At 50.4% G+C, this 21,116-nt stretch overlaps 10 protein-coding genes across 10 annotated transcripts; 6 read left to right on the top strand and 4 right to left on the bottom strand.

Annotated features, from left to right (window-relative positions):
* Positions 1 to 409: 409 nt before the first annotated feature.
* MIND_00083500 (uncharacterized protein) lies at positions 410 to 3,417 on the bottom strand (the record flags this gene model as incomplete). The annotated part of the gene is made up of 9 exons (XM_037357792.1): positions 3,132 to 3,417; positions 2,994 to 3,083; positions 2,796 to 2,946; positions 2,530 to 2,747; positions 1,997 to 2,484; positions 1,376 to 1,943; positions 728 to 1,326; positions 574 to 676; positions 410 to 522 (listed from the first exon to the last, which is right to left on the bottom strand). The coding sequence occupies exons 1-9, from the start codon at positions 3,400 to 3,402 to the stop codon at positions 410 to 412; spliced, it is 2,601 nt and encodes an 866-aa protein (XP_037225702.1). The 5' UTR covers positions 3,403 to 3,417.
* A 371-nt stretch (positions 3,418 to 3,788) lies between these two features.
* MIND_00083400 (uncharacterized protein) lies at positions 3,789 to 6,596 on the top strand (the record flags this gene model as incomplete). The annotated part of the gene is made up of 14 exons (XM_037357791.1): positions 3,789 to 3,813; positions 3,861 to 3,940; positions 3,988 to 4,054; positions 4,110 to 4,344; positions 4,394 to 4,498; positions 4,551 to 4,716; positions 4,762 to 4,770; positions 4,819 to 4,973; positions 5,027 to 5,299; positions 5,354 to 5,468; positions 5,950 to 6,025; positions 6,079 to 6,169; positions 6,228 to 6,429; positions 6,480 to 6,596. 14 exons carry the CDS (start codon positions 3,789 to 3,791, stop codon positions 6,594 to 6,596), a joined length of 1,716 nt encoding a protein of 571 aa, XP_037225701.1.
* A 339-nt stretch (positions 6,597 to 6,935) lies between these two features.
* MIND_00083300 (ATP-transf domain-containing protein) lies at positions 6,936 to 8,203 on the top strand (the record flags this gene model as incomplete). The annotated part of the gene is made up of 6 exons (XM_037357790.1): positions 6,936 to 7,061; positions 7,109 to 7,279; positions 7,332 to 7,380; positions 7,428 to 7,535; positions 7,593 to 7,709; positions 7,770 to 8,203. Exons 1-6 carry the CDS (start codon positions 6,945 to 6,947, stop codon positions 8,201 to 8,203), a joined length of 996 nt encoding a protein of 331 aa, XP_037225700.1. The 5' UTR covers positions 6,936 to 6,944.
* Positions 8,204 to 8,293: 90 nt separating this feature from the next.
* On the top strand, positions 8,294 to 9,119 carry MIND_00083200 (DJ-1 protein-PfpI domain-containing protein; the record flags this gene model as incomplete). The annotated part of the gene is made up of 4 exons (XM_037357789.1): positions 8,294 to 8,564; positions 8,614 to 8,780; positions 8,836 to 8,932; positions 8,986 to 9,119. The coding sequence occupies 4 exons, from the start codon at positions 8,294 to 8,296 to the stop codon at positions 9,117 to 9,119; spliced, it is 669 nt and encodes a 222-aa protein (XP_037225699.1).
* Positions 9,120 to 9,252: 133 nt separating this feature from the next.
* MIND_00083100 (DJ-1 protein-PfpI domain-containing protein) lies at positions 9,253 to 10,083 on the top strand (the record flags this gene model as incomplete). The annotated part of the gene is made up of 4 exons (XM_037357788.1): positions 9,253 to 9,535; positions 9,580 to 9,746; positions 9,805 to 9,901; positions 9,950 to 10,083. Exons 1-4 carry the CDS (start codon positions 9,265 to 9,267, stop codon positions 10,081 to 10,083), a joined length of 669 nt encoding a protein of 222 aa, XP_037225698.1. The 5' UTR covers positions 9,253 to 9,264.
* Positions 10,084 to 10,723: 640 nt separating this feature from the next.
* On the top strand, positions 10,724 to 12,398 carry MIND_00083000 (uncharacterized protein; the record flags this gene model as incomplete). Its single annotated transcript, XM_037357787.1, has 3 exons — positions 10,724 to 10,985; positions 11,040 to 11,147; positions 11,197 to 12,398. 3 exons carry the CDS (start codon positions 10,724 to 10,726, stop codon positions 12,396 to 12,398), a joined length of 1,572 nt encoding a protein of 523 aa, XP_037225697.1.
* A 364-nt stretch (positions 12,399 to 12,762) lies between these two features.
* Positions 12,763 to 14,134, bottom strand: MIND_00082900 (uncharacterized protein; the record flags this gene model as incomplete). Its single annotated transcript, XM_037357786.1, has 7 exons — positions 12,763 to 12,981; positions 13,035 to 13,118; positions 13,172 to 13,461; positions 13,512 to 13,617; positions 13,669 to 13,885; positions 13,937 to 13,979; positions 14,035 to 14,134. The coding sequence occupies 7 exons, from the start codon at positions 14,132 to 14,134 to the stop codon at positions 12,763 to 12,765; spliced, it is 1,059 nt and encodes a 352-aa protein (XP_037225696.1).
* A 357-nt stretch (positions 14,135 to 14,491) lies between these two features.
* On the bottom strand, positions 14,492 to 15,873 carry MIND_00082800 (uncharacterized protein; the record flags this gene model as incomplete). The annotated part of the gene is made up of 6 exons (XM_037357785.1): positions 14,492 to 14,797; positions 14,848 to 14,931; positions 14,984 to 15,379; positions 15,429 to 15,645; positions 15,692 to 15,734; positions 15,783 to 15,873. The coding sequence occupies 6 exons, from the start codon at positions 15,871 to 15,873 to the stop codon at positions 14,492 to 14,494; spliced, it is 1,137 nt and encodes a 378-aa protein (XP_037225695.1).
* Positions 15,874 to 16,489: 616 nt separating this feature from the next.
* On the bottom strand, positions 16,490 to 18,777 carry MIND_00082700 (uncharacterized protein; the record flags this gene model as incomplete). The annotated part of the gene is made up of 10 exons (XM_037357784.1): positions 16,490 to 16,544; positions 16,594 to 16,829; positions 16,882 to 17,856; positions 17,902 to 17,932; positions 17,981 to 18,061; positions 18,111 to 18,116; positions 18,173 to 18,290; positions 18,341 to 18,406; positions 18,457 to 18,547; positions 18,616 to 18,777. 10 exons carry the CDS (start codon positions 18,775 to 18,777, stop codon positions 16,490 to 16,492), a joined length of 1,821 nt encoding a protein of 606 aa, XP_037225694.1.
* Positions 18,778 to 19,795: 1,018 nt separating this feature from the next.
* MIND_00082600 (uncharacterized protein) lies at positions 19,796 to 21,075 on the top strand (the record flags this gene model as incomplete). Its single annotated transcript, XM_037357783.1, has 5 exons — positions 19,796 to 19,868; positions 19,920 to 19,962; positions 20,014 to 20,218; positions 20,263 to 20,368; positions 20,420 to 21,075. The coding sequence occupies 5 exons, from the start codon at positions 19,796 to 19,798 to the stop codon at positions 21,073 to 21,075; spliced, it is 1,083 nt and encodes a 360-aa protein (XP_037225693.1).
* Positions 21,076 to 21,116: the final 41 nt, after the last annotated feature.

Raw genomic sequence — 21,116 nt, 5'->3', positions numbered from 1 at the left:
TTTCACGCTCCAGCACAATAAAGGACGAGTACAAAAGCAGGTGGCCGCGGCTACATGTCGTCACCGTCACACGTGCAGCAAGCACAGCCACATTGCGTGATTTTTTGATCGCAGCCACTCAACATTATCTAATCGGTTGTGGTGAACCGTGAGGAAGAAGAACAAGCGTACATCAGGACTTGGATAAAGCCTTCAAGAAATTGAGATATGAGTTTATTTATTACTAACTAATGTGGCGCTATTCGCGCATTCGCTGCGTAGATAGCTCGTTCGCCAACGCCAATCAGCTGCACAGACGCTGGTCACCATTCGGCTTGGAGACAGACCGTAAAGACGGACGTCCAATATCCGGAAGGTGGTCAGAATCGCCACCCATTGTCGTTCTCAGACGAGCAGTGATACAAATACTTCAAACCATTGAGGGGTGACCCAGGAGATCCGCCTCAACCCAGCCATAACTCTTCTTAAGCCTCTTGGCGAATTCGCGGAGCATGATTGGGTGGATGGTCGGATCAGGGTGGGCTAGGTCTCAAGTTGGCGACAAAAGAAAATATATGGGGGGAGAACACGCACGCTTGTGGAAAGTGATAGAGACATCCTTGGGGTCTGGAGGGTCAAAGCGGACACTGGACCCAGCCGTGCCGGGGTCATATGTGAAGCCCAGCTCAACCATGAGCTGGCCAATAGTCAGAACCACGTTGGAAGATACTAACAGTTGGCACTTTACCTTGACGAATGTCTCCCACTTCATCGAGGACAGTCCCCTCGTCTCATCTTCGGAAGTGCGAAGGAGTTGATGCATGCTGTTGGTTGCCTTTTTGGATAATCGAGAGAAAAGACCGGGTCTGGGCTTCTTGGGCTCTTCTGTCTTTTTCTCCTTGGTGAACTTAGACATGAATCCGCGATGCTTCTTCTCGGGAGCGGCCGTGCCAGTAGTTTTGACCTTGGCCTTGGCTTCAAGTAGATTCTCTGACTTGAGATAGGAATGAGCAGACTGTGCAAGGGTTTCGGTTGAAGCGAGCGAGACAGTAGACATCTGCGCGGCGAGACCAGCAACCCCAGCAGCTTTGGCAACAGGAGTCTTTTTGGCTGGTGAAGTCGGAGTTGGCGAGGTTGTGGTTGTGGTTGTTGTCGAAGGAGGAGCCGGTGTTGTTTCTTCAGCACCGTCATCACCGTCGCCATCCGCCTCTGCGGTTCCGCCACCAGCACCGGCCGCTTTCTTTTTCTTCTTGGGCTTTTTCTTCTTCTTCTTGGGAGCAGAGGGCTTGTCATCGTCATCGTCATCAACCTCTTCGACTGTTGCCGCCTGCTTGCCTTTGGGTTTGGCTGAAATACATTGATGAAGGAGTTGTGTGTCGAATAATAATTCACGAACCAGTAGCAGTGGGTTGCTCAGAGGTCTTGGGGGGAGGGCCAGCTTTGGTCTTACCGAAAAATCCAGTCTTGGGGTTGCGGGCGGCAGGGGCTTTCTTCCCACCAAGTTTAGTGCTTGAGTTGAACACACGCCCACGGAGAGACCCGAGAAGTTTCAAGAATGCGTTGCCCTTTGATGAGTCCTCCTCTGTTTCATCTGGTTTCTCAAATAGATCGCCTTCATATGCAGCATCCATCGCTTCACGCACTTGATCGCGAATTTCATCTGCTGCATCCTCGTCATACTCGCTGCTGGTTTCATCTCCGTCGTCTTCTTCCTCGTCTTCAGATTCAGATTCGTCATCATCGTCCTCCTCTGACGAGTTGGAAACAGACTGCAGCTCCGGCATCGAGCCATCGGTATCCTCCCCACCTTCCGTAATTGTAAGCATTTTCTTCTTTTCTGGTTTGCCCTCGTTGGCAATCTTCAGCCCAGGAACATGGATCGTGTGCCATTGTGGGGTACGATTGAGAGCCTCATTCAAACGCCAAAGTGAGTCTATGTCCTTCTTGGTTGAGGCCTTGTACATCTGGTTGTCGGGTCAGAACAGAAAGTTCGCCATAGATTGCGCAAGAGTCCCACCTGGTTGATAGCTTTCCACATGGTCTCGAGTATCGCCTGTTTCTTAGCTTTGGCGAGGGGAAAGATGATGTCCTTGAAAGGCGTGACATCCTCCGTAGCCTTGAGCGACAACATCATCGCGTCAAACCACGCATCGTATCCAGGAAGCTTCTCCGCTGGGGCAGCTTTGGCGTCAGCGAACATTGGATCGAGCAATGGCGCTTCAAGCATGGCACAGAGCCGAACGGCCTCAGAAAGATCGCCCACTGCGTCCCAAAGGGTTTGTGGAAACCGCTTACTATCTCTTGGAGCCTCATCGACTGCGTCGCGAAGTAGCTCCATGAGTAAGTTTTGGTCATAACGGCCATTGGGGAAACTAATCTCAAGAATGATCGAATCGAGAAAAGACTTTCCGGCCGCCCGGAGAGCTTCAAGATCGAATATGCATTGCTCCTCGAGATTGTCGTCTTCGCCGGGCTCCTTGACCTTGAAGTATTGCGCAAAATGGGCTGGAGGAAGTCAAAGCTGGTAATCAACAACAACGGAGGTCATACGTGTAGTCGTCGCTAGCACTGAAAAACGATCTTGTAAGAATTTGACTAGTGTGTTGACGACAAAGGTATAGAGAGCAATGTACTTGATGCGCAATTCAGGGTCGTTTTTCAATTGTGTCTTGATGTCCATATCATCGCGTAAGCCCATATCCTCCAAGTCATGGACTGTATCCGCAACGAGTTTCCATGCTGCTGCAAGCATGTAGGTGTTGTGGATTCTGATGGATGGTGCGTCATTTTTTAGATGAGGTGTTTTTCGATTTTACCTCGTGGCGACCGTTCTGGCAACGGCACTTGCGCTTTTGAGTGGCTCTTGCGCTTTGGGGTCCTTTGTAGGAATGCGAGATGACCACTCCATGTCAATTATAGGCACAAATAATACTGGATCTTGAAGATGCGCGATATCGTCGAGGAATGCTGCAGTTGTCATGATTCAAAGGGAAGACACACAGGCGGAATCGTACAACTGCATTGAGAGTCTGCAATCTTGATAGCGCTTTCCAGTTGGAAAGGGGTCATGATTGCGCCAGCAGCTTTCTGCTTGATCATGTCCTCTTTGAGTGAAAGATTAGTATGGTCAAAGAAAGTGGTAAAGGACATACCGAGAAGGAGGTCAAGTTTTTCACGACCGAGTAGTTTTGAGACGAGCATGACTTCTCCGGCCCCACGAGCCGCATTGCGGAGGATAAGGGCGCGTGCAGTCGTTGGCTTTCGACCTTCCCCGTCTCTCTTCGTTTTACTTTTCCCACTTTGGACAACATTCCGAGTCCCCCTAGGTACAAGGGCATTCGAGATCGGTGCTGGCGCTGGTTGGGGTGTCGTCGAAGCGGCTTCCTTGGGGGCTGCCTTTGCTGCCGCCTTTTTGGGCGGCATAATAGAAAACAAGAGCCAAAACTCACGTGATTAGTTTGATAAGCTTTGATTTGATAATTACACTAGTCTCAATTTTGAGAAAAAAATATGGGTTGCTCCTTCTTTTTGCAATACCCACTAAACTGTGGACGCCAACAGCCGTTCCGAGCTCTATGTACAAACTGACTCTCTTTCCATCAAATCAGCCGACTGAAGCGTGTGTCATCTCTACGATCAGCACATGGCAGTGCACTACATATTGGCATTGGTGTCGTTTGAGTGTCCTCTCTAGGCTGCTGTGACTACAATCCACCCAGGGTGTGGCTGGCGTCGTCCATTCGTTCTTTTCTTCCTTTCTTCTTCTCTGTTCCTCTTCACTTTCTTTCTCTAATATCTAACTCGCCTCGATGGCTTCATCCTTCAATCTTACCAGTTCGTGCTTTTCTTTCTCGGAGAAAACCCCGGATAACATTTTACAGTCGACGATAGCTCTCCTCTTGTTTCTTACGGACCCAGCGGTGCTTGGCAGGATGCGTCTAGTAAGGACACGGCGGGCCTTGTGCGTGGTCAACTTGATTTCACAGTAAAAGCGCTAAAACTTCCTAGGCCTATACCGGGGGCACTATTCATACAACTACGACGCGTGGTGCAACGGCCACCATTCAATTTAATGGTTTCCGCTCTCCTTTTCCCCCCTCCAATCCATCCGCACGACTGACGCGTGGTAGGAACGGGTATCGAAATCTACGGGTCTCATAGACCTTCATTCGGCGGATACGAACTGTCCGTCGATGGAAAACTAATTACCACCGGGAGATCGTCAAGCCCTGGGTTTGAAATTCAACAACTCTTGGGGTCTGCGACGGGCTTGTCAAATGGCCCCCATACCGCAGTGTTAACATCAACTGGAGTGGGCATGGACATTGACTGGGCTAACGTGATCACCCAAGTTGGCGGAGCTGGGTGCGTCAGTTGTCTATCCTGCCAATGTCGACATTGACCCTTTGGATAGATCTGCAGTCACCACGACCGTTTTTGATGATGCTAACTCTGCCATGAATTACGCAGGGAACTGGGCCACGACCAATACAGATAAATATATTAATGGGACTCTTCAGTGCGTAGGCTGGCTCAGCATGGGACGTTTTTGTGGCTAATCACGAAGAAAGTTATACTCAGAGCCCTGGCTCAGCAGCTTCGCTCCAATTTGTCGGGAATGCAGTCGCGATATATGGCACAGTCTCTCCCAACCACGCAAATATGCAGGTTTCTATTGACGGACGACCCACTCTCGTTAACATCCCATCGTCCACCATAAGCGGTCTCCATGCTCAGGTCACGACAAATTATTATCTAATTCATCCGCTGATTTTGCTGTAGACTTTGTTGGTGGGTAGCTAGCTTTTATTCTTCAAAACTCCTTTTCAATTGTGACAGTATTATGCAAATAATCTCGACTCTTCTCAACACATGCTCATTATAACGAATCCTGGCCAGCAGAGTGGAACCGGTTCTTTTATCGACCTGGACTCGATCACGGTCTACTCTGCAAGTACTACCGCTGGTGACGCAGCACCTATCTCCAATCAAGCGTCAGTTTAGTTTCAGCTTCGTTGTCATAGTCTCGAAATTGATGTTCATTCAGTTCTGCGTCAACAACGAGTGGTATCCCACAACCCAGGCCGAAATCTGGACTTGCGGTGGGCGCTATAGTCGGCATCGTGTTGACGGTGATCCTCTTGGTTCTAGGCCTACTTGGCTTGATGCTTTTCCTCGGTGCTCGACGTAGACGGAGAAGAGCGGATCGAAATAACCTTGCAGATCCATCAACTCCGGTTGACGCCGAACTTCCTCTACAATCAGGCAATATCAAGCTGTCCCCGGATACACCGATTCAGCCCATGCCAACATTCACTCGGTTGGCATCGAGAATGTCTGGTCATTCGATTGCTCCAAGTTACTATGCTTTCAGTGCTCCGTCGCAATCGTTTGGTGGAAGAGGCTCCAAACCGCCACCGATGCCACAAATGTCACAAGTGCCAACTTTAGGCATGCCCATGCCCCCGTCACGTTCAGCAACTGTGATGGTCGGTGTCCCGAGTTATATTTGTATTGATAGCTTTTGTTTTGCTGACTCTTTCACCCCAATAGGGAAATCGAGGAGGACCTGGACCACCACCTCGACGCGCTCCACCCTGACTGGGAATGTCAGTACTTGTTTACCTAGGCTCGTATTGTGTAGATGGAAATATACTCGTTTCATTGACCCAAATCCTGTTCCGACCCGTAAGAGTGGTAGGGCAACCGGTATCAATTGAGATTGACGGTTTTGACCGCCCCTTGAAGCTGAGGCTGTGTCACGCGTAACGCTCTTTAGTGTGCTCTCCTCTTCAACCCCCACCCCCTCCAATCCCGGGCCCGAGCTGTGCTCTTTTACTGCTCTTTCTTTCTTTACTGGTCTTCGCCCCCTTACGCCTAAACATCTTTCTTACCTCTGCCACCTTCACGGCCTCGATACGAGCAGCGCTCTTAGCCCCGACTTTTCTTCAGCATCTACAAGAGAATTAGACCCCTCCTAAACCAACAATGGGAAACCTCATCTGGCACGAGTATGCGCGTTATGTAGCTATCACAGCGAGCGCATGTAAGTGGCTCCAGTCTTCGACGTGGCCAGATTTAAACTCATTTTTCGTTTAGATGCGGTTTGGGCAAGCTTCTTCGGCCTGTTCTACCGTAAATTCTTTTGGGACTTTGTCACTGGCACTTTGCGCGACCCGGGAGGACTCCAGTGCGTTACCCGTTTCTTACCCGTGGCTTGTTGTTCTCATCAATCGGGACTGTTTTAGGCCGTCTCCCAGTGTCGCCATCTTTATAACGCTCATTGTCAAGGCCCCTGTCATCCCCATTATCACTGCTATCATCGCTCTCATAAATCTTGCGATTGAGAATCCACTGCCACTTCTCAAAGGGTCTTCGATTCAGCGGAGTTTGGTGTTGAGGATTGTTATCTTGGTGTTCCAAACCTTCTTCTCTGTGCTTTTCTACCAGGTGCGAGAAGCAGTCTACCAGTCCGCGTCTTGTACTGATGCACTTTGTAGGGCACAAATGCCGCGCTGTGGTCGCTCATTGCGATCATTTGTTACATTCGCGCCATAGCGCTTGGAGAAAAGATCGAGGAGGCCAAGGACAACAGAGGAAAGGGCGGGCGAGCCTGATCACGGCTCGTCCGCATGCCATTTTCTTGCCAATTTATATGGCAACAGATGTAGGATCTTGGGGGGTAGAAGTAACCAGCACAATGGACTGCGTCCTATTTTTGACTCACTCATTCTTTGAACCCGGCTCTAAACAAATTTCCGACTGCTATCGCACCGTTGCTTTGCGCTTATACCGACCACTTCGCACTCACCTTGTACTTTACCTTGCACTTCTCTTTTCTAGCTGACTTGGATGTACTACCTATCTTGCCGAGTCTGTGTGGCCAAGAGCCAATTAGTGCCCTGTAATTGGTGATGCGGCCACTATTTATTTCGACCTAATTGTTCCTTCTAATCTCGACTGCCATGACGGACATTTTGTCAAAATTGTCAGGCAGTTTTGACAAAGCCCAAGCTGCTGGTGATTTGCTCTTCTTCTCCTCAACCATCGTAAAATATCAGGAGTCTACCAGTCCAATCGAGGTTGCTATGGTGGCTTCGTCACTATTCTCCCTTCTTGACGATTACAGTACGAAATCCGGCTATGTCCTGCGCTACAAAACAAACCAGCGCTGCCAACACCACACTTCAAAGGAACGCCCGAGCAAACAAAGTTCGATCCGTTCTTACCACCGTACAATCCGAATCTGTGGATTGGGGAGCTGAGTGACGCAGATAGCGGGGAGCAATACGTCGTTCTGGTTCGTCATGCTTCCCTCACCGTCCGTTCGGCTTCTGAAGGTGATTCAATAGCTCAACAAGTACTCTGTTGTCCCCCGACACTTTCTGTTGGTGACCAAAGGTGGGTCCGATCTAAACCACTGCAAGCCATCTTGAAGGCTGGTGTAGAATTCCGCTCACAGGCGTCCCCTTTGACCCCTCCTGACCTTGTTCAAACCTACTTACTGCTCGCGGCTGGTCGTAAAGCGCGTCAACCACTATTCGCTTTCTACAACTGTATGTGATGATCACTTATGACTTCCTTTGGTCACTTGCTGAGTGAGATATGGTAAGGCGGGGACATCTCTGGCGCCTCACAGGCACATAAACACGTCCAATTCCTGCCTCTAGACGACGAGGACGGACCCCCAGTTGAGTACGCTGCGCGGAATGTCAAACTCGAGACTCCAGGTGAGAGAGAGATTTTACACCACTATTTTTTTTTACCAATCACGGCCCTCCCATTTCCAGATCGGCCCTTCACGCTCCCAGTCCCATACGCCAACCATGTATTCCGGCTTCCGGACCGACTATGGTCATCGTCGCCAGATCAGCTCGAACCCATCTTAGCAGACGCGTTCCTCAGTTTACTTGATCTCGCCATCTCGACTATCAGACATGACACCGAGTATCCCGCCAACAAGCCCTCATATAATGTGGTGATCACGCTCGGGCACATATATGTTGTTCCCAGAAGGCAGGAGGCCCATATGTTGGCGGAAACAGGTGATGAGTTGAGTGTGAATGCGTTGGCATTCGCTGGGATGTTGCTGGTGAAGAGCGAGCGAGAGTTGGAGGCCGTAAAGAAGGAGGGTGTGGGCAACATTCTGCGAGGAGTTGGGTTAGAGAGCGTCCATGACCTGCAGGTACTTGGCACGGCTGCAGAAGCCCGCGATGAAGAATGAATATCAACTCCGAGAGGATCGCAGCAGCTTCCCGCGCGCTGCTATAACATAGCTCACGTGTCCTTAATCTCTCTCTTTGCACAAACCAACATGAGCCAAGCGTCCCTCACAGTCGCCGTATGCCTCTTCCCCAGGGTTACCACCACGGACTATCAAGGGCCTGTCGAGCTTTTGGGTCTTCTGTCTGCCCAGAAGGTTAAACCACCCATCTTAGCCAAAAATGCCCCAAATTTCACCATCGACATCACGTACTTGTCTCACACCTTGGAGCCGGTCCAACCCATCGTTGGTCCGCGAGTTCAACCCGATCGCACATACGACGATGCACAAGAGCAGTTTGACATAATCCTCGTTCCTGGAGGTGTGTTATACCTCGAACAGAACATGGGCCTTCAAGTTGAGAATTACAGGACCAATGGTCAACCCGCCCAGTGCTTGCAACGACTTCATCAAGCGGCAGAGCCCCGGCGCAAAGTACATTCTTAGTGTCTGCACAGGCTCGTTAGTTCTGGCGCGTCTTGGCTTGCTTAACGGTCATTCGGCAACTACGAACAAATCTGCATTTAGGGCCGTGCAGGTTGATTCTGCCTTTTCTTTGAGTGGTCGAGGTTACTGACAGGGATTTATGATAGGCAGAGACGAAGGACCTTCCCATTACCTGGGTAGAGAAGGCGCGCTGGGTTGTAAGCGAAGACAAGAAAATCTGGACGGCTTCCGGTATCACCGCAGGTCGGAGACCTACAACGATGCTGATCAAGATTCGGCGCTAATAATTTGCACAGGAATGGACATGGCTGGAGGATTTTTAGACCACATTGCGGGAAAGGAATACGGCCTCGTCTGCCGGTCTTTCCTGGAAATGAGCGTCAAGAACGAGGGTGATGACGAATTTGCGGCATACCATGGGCTTGTGTAATAGATCGACCAGTCAAATAAATAAATGTCGTAGTATTTGCTGGGTCCCAAACTTCTACTTAGTAAACGAACAACTTTCGCACGCGACCAAAAGATTAGATCTCACATGACTCTTAATTTCCACGACTTGTTTTCTTCGCTCCCCAATGAGCCAACCGTCGCTCACAGCGGCCGTGTGCCTCTTCCCCAACGTGACGGTCACTGATTACCAAGGACCCGCAGAGCTGCTTGGCCTTCTGTCTTCCGCCAGAAGAGGGCGAACAGTGGTCTCGGACAAGCTTCCAGATTTCACGATCGAGTTGACATACTTGTCGCACACGCTCGAGCCAGTCAAGCCGAAAGTCGGGCCACGAGTAACACCAGAGAGAACGTATGACGACGCTCAAGAGCAGTTTGACATCATTCTCGTCCCTGGAGGTTGGTGTTGTGACTTGTTTGCAGTGCAGAACGCTCAGATATAGGGCCGAGCGTCAACCCACCCAGTGCTTGTAACGAGTTCATCCTGCGACAAAGCCCTGGGGCACAGTATATCCTCAGTGTCTGTACGGGGTCGTTAATTCTGGCGAGGCTTGGGTTGCTCAATGGCCATCCGGCGACGACAAACAAGGGTGTGTTCAAAGAAGTCAAGGTCGGCAGCAGTGTTGTCCATAAATGTCGTTGTTGCTCAACCTGAGGTTGTGGAACAGGAAGAGACAAAGGATCTTCCCATAAGATGGATGGAGAAGGCGCGCTGGGTGACGAGCGATAACAAGAAAATATGGACTGCTTCAGGGGTCACTGCAGGTGCGTATAGCAGGGCGGGAAGATAGCTGGAATTCACGTGTGCCGCAGGGATGGATATGGCTGGAGGATTTGTGGATCATCTTGTTGGGAAAGAATTGGGCCTTGCGTGTCGGTCGTTCCTTGAAATGAGTGTTAGGGACGAGGGCGACGACGAGTTTGCTGCATATCATGGACTTGTCTAGGTTGTTGGCAATACCTTTAGCTCGACAGAAAGAAATTTCACAGTTGGTGACGTCACTGTGTCACATTTCATCCTCTCTTGATTTCAAGCGCTCAACTGCCCTCTTTGCTTCGAATGCCAATTACGCGCCACTAACGCCAATGTCTCGTCGACTTGGAAACAAGTATACCGTGGAAAGGCAACCGCACAAATGTGTCGCCTGAACAGGGCAACCCGCAAGGCGAGGCCTTGAAGAAGCCAAAAAATTCCGATGGGCGTGGCCGTATTAGCCAACCAGAAGCCGAATGCTCTGGGGCTCCACACTCAGAGACTACAGTATCGATCCAATCCGCCAGGACTTAGCGCGTAAATTGCGAAGAATCTGGGTTTATTGCGATGGGTGTTAAATTGTTATCTTCGCTCGCTCCTCGGTTTGCTTCGCTGGAAAATCCATCGCTTAGGTCGCCAGCTGGCGACTTAGCAAAATTTTGCCCGCGTTTTAAGTGCGCGGACCAGTGATGGGGCCTGGAGGCGAAGAAGGAAGAGCGATGAGCGACGACATTTTACCGGCAATTGGCAGGTCACAAATTTGGGCCAGATTAACTTTCCGTTTATAATGACTTGAACTACCCGCACTCTCGCGTTCCTTGGCCCAACCCACCATGTCTATCCAGCCTGCAATGTCCTTTCTTTTCTTCGTCGTTCCTGTCGCCGCCATTGCGCTTTCTGTTGTCGCTGCTGCCCGATCATCTAATTTTCAAGACCCCTCCTCAAAGCGACGCGTTGTTTGGACGCTTCCAGTCTTTTTCACCCTCGCCATCCTCTCTACCGCTGCCGGGACACTTTTCTTTGTTCGTTTGCATGGAGATAACTTTTCTCTTGCTCTCGCAAACTCGGTCGTGGTTGCTGCTCTCTACATGGAATGTGAGACTACACTGCCTTTCTGCCCAACTTGCTGACAACTCGGCAACTACGTAGTGAGCTTTTGTGTCTTGTACCTGCTCAGTGTCATTACGACCCTGGCCGTTTTGCGACCGGTCAAGTTCCTGTTCTACTGCATCCTCATTACGGCAATTCTAATTTCTGGTGCGCTCACCTGTAATCTTCCTCTTCCGTGCATTCATTTTTGTTCAAGCTACCCTTGTCTATATCATCGAGTCTTTCCAAGTCATATGGCCCCTTCTTTCGCCCATCTTATACCTGGCTCTTACCATCTTGACGCTACCCGTAATAGGCTTCAGCTTCCTGTCGACCGTCGACCATCCACGAGTCTTTCTGGCACCTCAAATCCTTGTGTCATCGCCGTCATATCCGCGGTTGTCGATAGAGAAGCCTCGGCTGTCCTTCGTCGATGAAGGGCTCTCAACCGAAGAATCGTGTGTCGCTCCCGTCCATCCGCCACCTATAAAACGCGCCGCCGCCGTGTTCGTGTTGTGCGGCCAGACTTTTGCCATCATCCACTTTGGGTTGTCTATTGCCTTTGCGATCCTCGTTTCTGATCAGCCCCCTCCTCTTTTGGCCTCGGCACTACAAGAGACCGTTGGAGACATGAGGCAAGAAGCACTGGCATTCGAAATCGCCGGGACCGCCTTTTTGGTTCTTTGGATGATTTGTACAATGATGGCGTTCCTACCCTCCCGCTTGCGTCGACGACCAGCAAGTCTCGCGACAGTCTCGGAGGTGGCCGTTACAGCATTTACGGATGCCCATTTGCGGCGGCCACGTATCAAGCTCAAGTCGCTTGTTTCTCTCTCGGTTCAGAATTCGACTCCGCGCTCTTCTCCGTTTTCGACTCCCGCGCCAAACGCAATTCCAGACCCTCTCTGGCCAAAGATGCCGGCAATTAATGACTTGGACGAGTTGCAAGACCCGTTTGCGCTCAAATCTGAGCCGGTGGTGGTGTCGCTGCGGACGAGTCAACCCAACGGAAGTACTAATGGTCCTAGACAACCAAGGATGAGTGCATGGGGCACTTTACCCGTTACACCCCCGCCAACACTCCAAGTATATCGCGAAAATGTTGGCCGCCTTCCTTCTTTGCGGGCGCTTGGCCTCCGTCGTGCTGCTCCCTCCAGGGCCTCAGACACGGACGCAATAACACTTGCGTCTAAACGCACTGCCACTACAACTGGTAAATCCACCCCTGGCAGACGGAGAAGTATGTCCGTTTTCACGGGCTATACTTCGCCCTCTGAGTACAGCCAAGTCGGCGAGGGTGACGCTGGCTTTGATATGGAGGAAGCGTTGCTCGCCCAGAAGCTCCTTCAACGACTCGATGCTGCGAGCAATACCGGCAATGCAGGTCCTGGGACTGGGCGTTGGGCGAGGAGAGCTTAACTCGGCCGGTCGGGACTGGTTTTTCTTTTCTTGGGTTGGCTAACGACAACGACTTCTTGCTTGTACCACCACGTTTTCGGACACAAATACGACTAGAAATGTAATTTTATGGACCCGAATGGACGACGCGGCTTGCTCTTGTGAAGAGCCGGATAGAAAAATAGAAATGTTGGTCGGATGAGCCAGAAAACCACGTCGGGAGTATACCTGACAGAGGATGCTCGAGAAAAAGTTGACGCTGTGACATCATCGAAAAATTTACATCCGGATCTGATCGAAGGAAAATTGATAAGATAGGCAGTGTAGCTAAGATAAGATAACTAGAAGTACATACTGTACAACAACATTGACGACAAATGGAAGGCTAATTATTGACGTAGTTCTCTCTGCTTTCCGGATCAATTTCCCATGGAGTGGTTGGCTTTGGATTTGGAGCAAAGCTTATAGGGCCTCCAGTGGATGACGGCTGGAGGAATCGTATCGGCTGCGAAGCGACCGCCATAGTCGAGCTATCAATAAACGTGGATTCGTTGAGCGAGTTTCGTCTGCTAACCAGTAGCAGTACAATCGACGGGTAGGCGCCCTGCGGAACCGTCAGGAATTCGGCGACAGTCACAGAGATTGACCGTGACGCACAGCGATCTGGACGTTGACGGGCATATACAAGTCGCCCAGTGTGCCCTGTGGCAGTCGGATAACCGACCCCGCCAGGCCAATGAGCTGAATAACGATCAGACAAGCCTTCACAGTCATCTAGAAAGACTTCGACTGACCGCGAGAACACAGTAGAATGCACCAGTCTCTACGATCAGCACCAAAATGTGATTAGTCCGCCTCGATTCGCCTTTCCCTTGTGTGAACGCCCCGCTGATAAGCCGCCAATGCCGATACGCTGTTGCCGAGACGACCACGGTCGCGCTGAGATTGGAGAGCGTCGATGTGAAGAGGATCACGACTTGAATAACGTCAATTCCCAGCCCCAGAGGCGTGTTCTTGGCGATGTGGTCAATGGGGGAGATGGCAGTTCCTATGATGCGGAAAGCGATCCAAATGCCAACACCCACTGAGAGTGTTTCTCTTTAGTTATTCATTATTGAGCTGCGATGGACTGACTTGCGGTGCAAACGAGGAAGAATATCGATATCCACAGCCACTTGCGGTGGTTTCGTAGACAGATAACCCGAGCTCTCCAAACAACGACACCGTCGCTGATGACATACTAATCATAACCTGCTTCAGAGTCTTTCAAGTAATGCAACAAAAAACCTACGTTGATGGCAATAACAGAGTTGATGAGTGGCGACCACAATGTGACGGGGGTGTGATCTGACTGCCTCAGTCCCGGGTTCTTTGCCAAATCAACGAAGCCTTGCAGGCGGTCAACCCCGTCGGCGATCGAGTAAACCCAGAACAGCAAGGAAAGCAGATACATGAAGAGCGTGAGCCCGAACATGACCTGGTTCACGGTCGTTTTGAGCCGGCGTTCCCTGTTCAAAAATAGGTCAACCAGAGTACGATATGATAGCTTGGGTACGCACAGGAGCATCCGCGTCGAAAGCCAAATCAAAAGTGTATACCCGCCTATGTAAGAGAGCTTAGTCAAATTTCCTGATGCGATCAAGGCAAATGCACTCACCAAAAAAGAATGTTTGCACCGTCAAGCCGACCCAATAATAGACAATGTACTCCCCCGCTCCATCCAGCTGTCGTGCTTCTGCAGAAGTAACAAACCCCATTGCACAAAGAAAGAAGAAAAAAGAGAGGATCTGCCTCTAGATAACGTCGGGGTCGAAGAGAAAGAAAGCCCAGCCCGCTAAGAGAAGCAAAGGCCAAGGTCACTATATGTATGTCGGGCACGGAGACAACTTTCCACATCACGGCGGACAGCCCCAGCTGTCGAATTAATTTCGCTAATAGCCGCGATATGTGCGGCGTTCCGAAGTTCGACTCATAAAGCGCTGCGCGTCAGGTTTGCAAGTTTCATCCTTTGCATTCTAGCAAGTACAGATCAGCGCTAAGCTCAACAAAGAAATAGAAAAACAAGTAAAGGTACACAACTGCCTGGCGCAGGATCTACAAGCACAAAGGAAACTTCAAACCATGCTGTCGACAGCATGTGGTGGACGAGGTAAAGGTCTAGGGTATTTGGCCTTTTCATCCTCCGTCGACATATCAGATACCATTGAATCAGGGCGCGAGTCCGTGGCAAAATTGACAACATGTGGCGTGACTGCGTTGTTTGTGGCCAAGCTTCGTGAACCAGGGGCAGCGAAATAAATCGGGCGAGAAGGTGCAGTGCTGGAAAAAACACCAGTTGAGCTGGAGTCTCCCCCGAATGTCGAATCGTTGAGCGATCGTTCGGTGCTGACCAACAGTAGTACAATCGAAGGATAGGCTCCCTGCATGTGCGTAGGTCAGCAGCGGGAGCTTAGTGGAAGCATAGACTGACCGCAATTTGAACATTTACGGGCGTGTATATGTCCCCCAGTGTGCCATGTGGCAAACGGACCACAGTGGCGACAAGGTTGATCAACTGGAAAGAGTGCCAAGTTAGAAAGGACATGGCTTCAGAGACTACTGCTCACGGCGGAAATGCAATAGAGTACACCCGACTCGACGACCAACAGAAGAATTCGATTGGTCCTGGTAGAGTTTGTCTTGGTGCTTGACAGGGCAGACCGGATGCTCTTCCAATGGCCCCATGCGGTTGCAGATACGACAGCAGTGGCCGCAAGATTGGAAGACAACGAGGTGAATGTCGTCAGAACTTGGAGAATATCGATTCCGCGTCCAATGCCTATGTTGGTCGGAATATTGTCAATGGGGGAGATGGCTGTGCCCGCAATACGGAATGAGATTATGAGAAGCACTTGAACAGAAGTCGCGACTAGGAAGAAGACTGTGATCCAGAGGTATTTGCGGTGGCTCCGAAGACAAATGATCCACGCTCGCCAAACGACTACTCCGTCGCTGATAACATACTGCAGCGCAAAATCAGTATTACCAACACAGTCAATGGAGACAACAAACATTCAAGAGCATGAAAGAGTTGAACAGTGGAGACCACATCGTGACCAGTGTGTGCGCGGGTTGAATCTTGCTCGGATTCTTGCCAAGACTGGTAAGGCCTTGAATCCGATCCACAACGTCAGCCACCGAATACACCCAATACCCGGCGGTCATGAGGTACATGAAAACCGTTAATCCAAACATAACACGGTTAACGCGGGTGTTCAGCTTTCGTTCTCTGCAGTAGATAAGCTAGGAGGTAGGAGGAAAGAAAGTTGGCATACAACAGCATACGAGTTGAGAGGAATATCAACAGGGTGTAAACGCCTACAGTAAGATTCGAACCAAATCGCAGCAAAAAAAAACAACACACACCGAAGAAGAGTGTCTGGAGTAGCACCCCAACCGAGAAATAGATTGTAGCCTCGCCGGCACGATCCAGCTTTGACGTCAGCGACTGCACCATTGTCGAAAGAGAAGAACTGAAAGAATAACAGGCACGCCGCTCGCTAGGAGGGCTAGAAAGAAAGGAAGAAGATGGAGGTTCGGGGGCAAGGAGAACGACGTCCAAACATCACCGAAGTCTTTGCTCTAGAGTCATCAAGGACAACAAACTCTATTCGGTTTGAGTCCTGACATCACTGATTTGCGGTGGTCGTGCAGACCAAGGCGCCGAAGGTTTTGAATGCAAGCACAGCAACAAATACTCATTGGTACTCATCGCTTGCTCATTGCTCACATTTCGTCGTTAGGGTTCATGGGCGGAGGTGGCAAAGTGTGAATCCCGACATGGGCACAGCCATGTCGATCCTGATGATCTTCAACGGAACCTGAATTTTTCTCGTCCAAGTCCAACCCACAACTCTTCCAATATTTCATGGCAGTCATATTCAACTAATCGTAAGTAGGCTGTACGTAAATAGAACTAGTAATGTGCGACGATAGTAGTACAAATGCAGTCTAATTTTACAGTGTCCAAGTAGTGTCAATGAATGGGTGTAAAAGTTCCTGGCTAGGTCCGTGCGCCAAAGAGAAAGTGTCCAATGTTCACAAGGCTAGAGTAAATAGAGTCTGTCCCACAGCTATGCATCCCACCAGAGCTCTAAGAAAGTCGAATCGTGAGTAAGCAGCGTTCCGCTGGCCCGATTGAGCATTCGAGCCAGAACGCTGTGACGAGTCAACAAACAGAGGTGCAGGAAGATCTCCAATAGGCAATGTCGTTTGGTTACCGATCCGGCCAGAGCCGATCATGACTTGTAGTCCCATTGAGGGCACTCCATTCACAACCACGAAAATCAGAGCGGGACCGGGAGCTAGGATGGCTGGATTTGGCGGCAGCTGTGAGACATGTAACACTGCAGTGTTATTTTCGCCGTATGCGGTCCAAGTAGAGTCTAACTGGAGGTACCGTTGGCCCATATTCTATGCAAACGGTCAGTTGAAACTGAACGTAAGATGGAAAGAGAATATAGACCATCGCATGTGTGGCAAATCCAGTGCGAATGATCACCACTGTTGCATTTTCGGCGTTGTGCGCATCTCCACTCAGATCTTCGCTCGACAGATGGACATCGAACGAGTTTCCGCCATAGGTGAGCTGGGACAAGAGCCCAATCGGCTGGGGTCGACGCTTGTTGTAATAGCTCGGATAGAAGACTTCTGTTCGGTATTCCGTTGGGTACTTGATCTTGGGGCCAACGTTGTAATCCGAGTTTGGGTTCGAGCCTGACACCAAAACAGACCCATCAGGGAGCAATGTGGCGGATGAATGGTACATGCGCGGAATTGTGGAAGCACTGAGGCCATCTCGACTCCAACGGGAGCCTGGAGGAGCGGTCGAATTATAGATGGCTGGAGTCAACACAGGACCGTCCGCGTAACTCTGGCCCAAGGCCCAAGAGTCATTTCCGTAGCCTGCAGTGCCACGCAAACTTCCCCCGATCGCCAATACTCGAGAATCAGGCAGGAACACTAAACTACCCATGGATCGCCCCTCCAGCAACGGGTCATCTTTGGTGTATGCCTTGGAGACATCCGGGGTTATTCGCACGCAAGACTTGGAAGCAGGCTGTGAGATGATAGCCCAACTCGTAGACCAGTTGTCGATGTCCGAGCCACCACAAAAGAGAATCGTCGCCGTCCAATTGTTGTTGGGTGTGAGCGGCAACATGATACTGCCGGCACTGGCGGGGTAAGCACGAACTGCGTCAGGCATGTCGTCGAGAGGAGATTCCTTATGGGTCCGTGGGTCAAGCAAGATCGTCGCCCGGTTTGCTTGCATTAGCAGTTTTCCCGAAGGAAGCAGCCACGTGAGTGGGTATAGATTGATGGGAAGTTGTTCAGAGAGAAAGGGTGAGTAGATGGGATCGGCATTCGACGGGTAGAACTCATAGGTAGGATTGTCTTGTGCTCCGTCATTGACGTAGCCTCCATTGTTGCAACCACCGATCTGAAATCCATAAGGAGCCGTACTCCGGGGCGAAAATGCACTTACGATGATGGCGGATCCATCCGCTAGTGTTTCCCTGCGAGTTCAATAAAAAACTGCGAGACTGGGGTATGAAGTCACGCACACGGTTGGGTACCACCGCCTAGTGGTCATCGGAGTCTCCACAGTCCAATCGCAAGAGTCGTCATCGCATGGAACCAATGTGCTATTCGCAACAACATTAGATCGAGAATAGCGAGAGCACATTGACCAACCGTATTCTAGAGCGGGAAGAACGTCAGCGGACACTATGACTAGGAAAGCCATTGACACTCACGAGGTGCCGCCATCGGGGTCGTTATACGGGCCCTTGCCAGACGTCAACGTTGCCCCGCCGTATGTCACTGGCTGGTTTCCTCCAACATTGAGCCAGGTGCCGTTGCCGAGAACATTCCCTAAGAGAGCTTTAGTTGATCTTTCTTTTTGGAAAGGTAGCCGTCAATACCTCCTGCACAAAACGTGTTGGTGACGGCGTCCATAGCTCGTTGTTTGTTGGCTCCTAGTGCCCATTCTGCGTCGGGTGTCAAAATACAAGCAACTCGTGAAGATGGATGGACATACGAGAAGCCCATGCTGGATGCCCATTGATCTGAGTCGGATTGTTCTCCACCTTATCAAGCATGTACACCTTGTCTAGTGTGCCTAGGAACATCTGCAATAGAGAAGAAGAAAAAACGCGTCAGGAAGCACACAACCAAACATACTTGTATTTGAACGTACCTGTTGCGCGCTCACAAGCGACTTCCCAATGACCTTGAATCCCCCAATGACTCCAGTTGACGAAGGCTGAGGAAATGGTGAAAGGGTGACTGGACTCGCATTCTGGGCGAGAACAGCAGCGAGGCACGTGAGTGCAGTGAAGGCGGGTATTGTTCGCCGCATGGCGAGGGTATCGTGGGGGCGAGGTATCCGAAGGAGAGTGGGGGTTAAATAACAAGACGGAAGCGGGATGAGTTAAAGGACCGGAATAACACCCATCAAGGTTTTTGAAGAGGACGCGGACCATCAAAAATCCCCTAACCGTCGGCTTTTGCAGGACCTAGAACACGCTCTTGGCGTGGTGTACTCCAGCGCTGCCTCGTTTAATCTTGCGTTAATCATTGAGAGTCTTTAACCCTGCGAGAATGTCAAACGCCTCGTCACGACATGACTGCCAGCGCTGGGTAGATAGATGCCTGCTTCACTCGTGGTTGAGCGTCTATTCGAAATGGACCTCGTTTTGCTTGTATTCGGAACACTTGCCTGAAGGTGCGAGGTGTTGAGCATGACAATCTCGGGCAATCTTAGCCGCCTACCGAAGAGGTCGGAAAACGACTAGTCTCATCCTGTCTCAGTCGGTTTGTTAACTTGGAATTGGACTTCGAGCTCCTAGATGCCTCAAATAATGTCAGAACATCGGCCATTTAGTTCAGGACTAAGTACCTGCCAGTCTGAGGAGAATTTCCTATCCTAGCCATCCTATCCCGTTGGCTTCAAAGCGGACGGTGAGTCGAATGACAGGATTGAGCAGGATTGCGGGTCGTTGATTTTGTTGTTGTAAGATGCAGCCCTGCAGGAAGTCCGTGACCTAGCAACAATAACAGTATGTGGAATGATCAGGACAGGTGCTTTTCGGTCTTTTGAGACTTCTAGGGGAGCGCTCGGTGGAATATTGTGCTCGAAAGCGAAAAGAGACGATTGTCGTTCATTTTCAGGTGAAGCCAAGGTGAAGCCTTGAAGGACACGTTGCACAGCTTTACGCAGATCATTGATCGTAGATCAAGGTGTGTCATCGTAAACTGAGGCAACCCGAGCAGCCCTACATGCGTTGTAGAACTTGCTTCTAACCTCCACCTACTCTCTCTTTAATTCCTTCTCCCCCCTCTGCGAGGGTCTTTTTTCTTTCTCTTTTTTTCTCTCCATGCCCTCCATTCCGCTGGGTAAAACTCTGATCTACTATGTCTGTGGTTTCGCTGTCGAATCGGTCGTTTTTGGTGAGTGATATTTGTGCAATTCTCACCTCCTACTAACAATGAGCGCTCAAGGAATGTACTCTGTCGTAGCACTCCTCTCGACACGGATGTTACTGTGCGTGAATTCGTCCATAAGCGTCATCAATAACTAACCAAAATAACTCAGGAAACGAGGGTTAAAAACGAAAGCCAACAAAAACTTGTTTGCCATAACGCTATTCATGTACATCCTGTCGACGCTCTTCTGGCTCTACGGATTTGTAAACACGGCCTCAAGAGTGACTGCTTTCGTAGACCACCCACAAGATCCAGCGCCTCGTATTCCTGGCACCCGTTTCTTCGTCCTGTCCAACGCGGTTATCCTAATCAACGTGAGCCAGCATCATGCTTTGAACAACATCCAATCTGCTCTTAGTTTGCTCTTTCTGACGCCCTGGTTATTTGGCGCGCACGCTTAATATGCGCTTCAGAACATCGCAAATACATGATCTTACCAAGTTGCTTCGTGGTACTCACCTCCCGTATGGCTCGGAATCCTTTTCCTATATTCCTTGTCAATAATTCTGCTTCAGTATCAATCGCGGCCTTGATTAGCTTGCGCATCGCCGGACTATGGTCGGTTTCCCTGACCAAACACCCCGCATTCGTCAAGGTCATCGACATACTGCAAATCAACGGGATGTTCCTCAGCCTCCTCTCAAATCTCACAACCACCGGCGTCGTCGGAGTCACGGCTTGGCAACATCGAGAAACCATCCGCACCGGATTCAAAAAGACAACACAAGGCAACCGCATTTTGAAGCTTCTTCTCGAGTCCGGAGTTGTTTACTGCGTGATGGGCGTTTTAGGGCTGGTCGCTTCACTGACCCGTTTACCCTACAACACCCTCGGAGACCTCTTCATCCCGATAAGCGTGCTGCTTGCCAGCGCCTACACTCCCACTATACTCTTAATGGTCAACTCCCAGCGCTCACTTAGTGAGGCCACGTTCTTGGGTAGCATCGATCTCTCTGATGACTGTCCACCTCAAACGCATGCCACAGCCACTAGCTTTATCGCAGGCGCTTCTTCACTGCCATGGCTAGCAGTTGACCACGCCGAGCCAAAGCTAGCTCTTTCTCAAGGGGAGCTGGCCAGGGACTCGGATTCCGTTATGTCCGGAACGACAATACTGGATGAAGAAGAGAGAGGACATCGACACAAGATCTCCAACGCAACCCTCGTCTAAAAAGCGGAGATTTCCGTGTACCCATGGACCTTTAGGGACGA

This window comes from Mycena indigotica (genome assembly GCF_014461135.1).
Source record: "Mycena indigotica strain 171206Taipei chromosome Unknown Mind.scaff0001, whole genome shotgun sequence".
Lineage (NCBI taxonomy): Eukaryota > Fungi > Basidiomycota > Agaricomycetes > Agaricales > Mycenaceae > Mycena > Mycena indigotica.
This window is presented reverse-complemented; position numbering and strand designations above follow the sequence as displayed.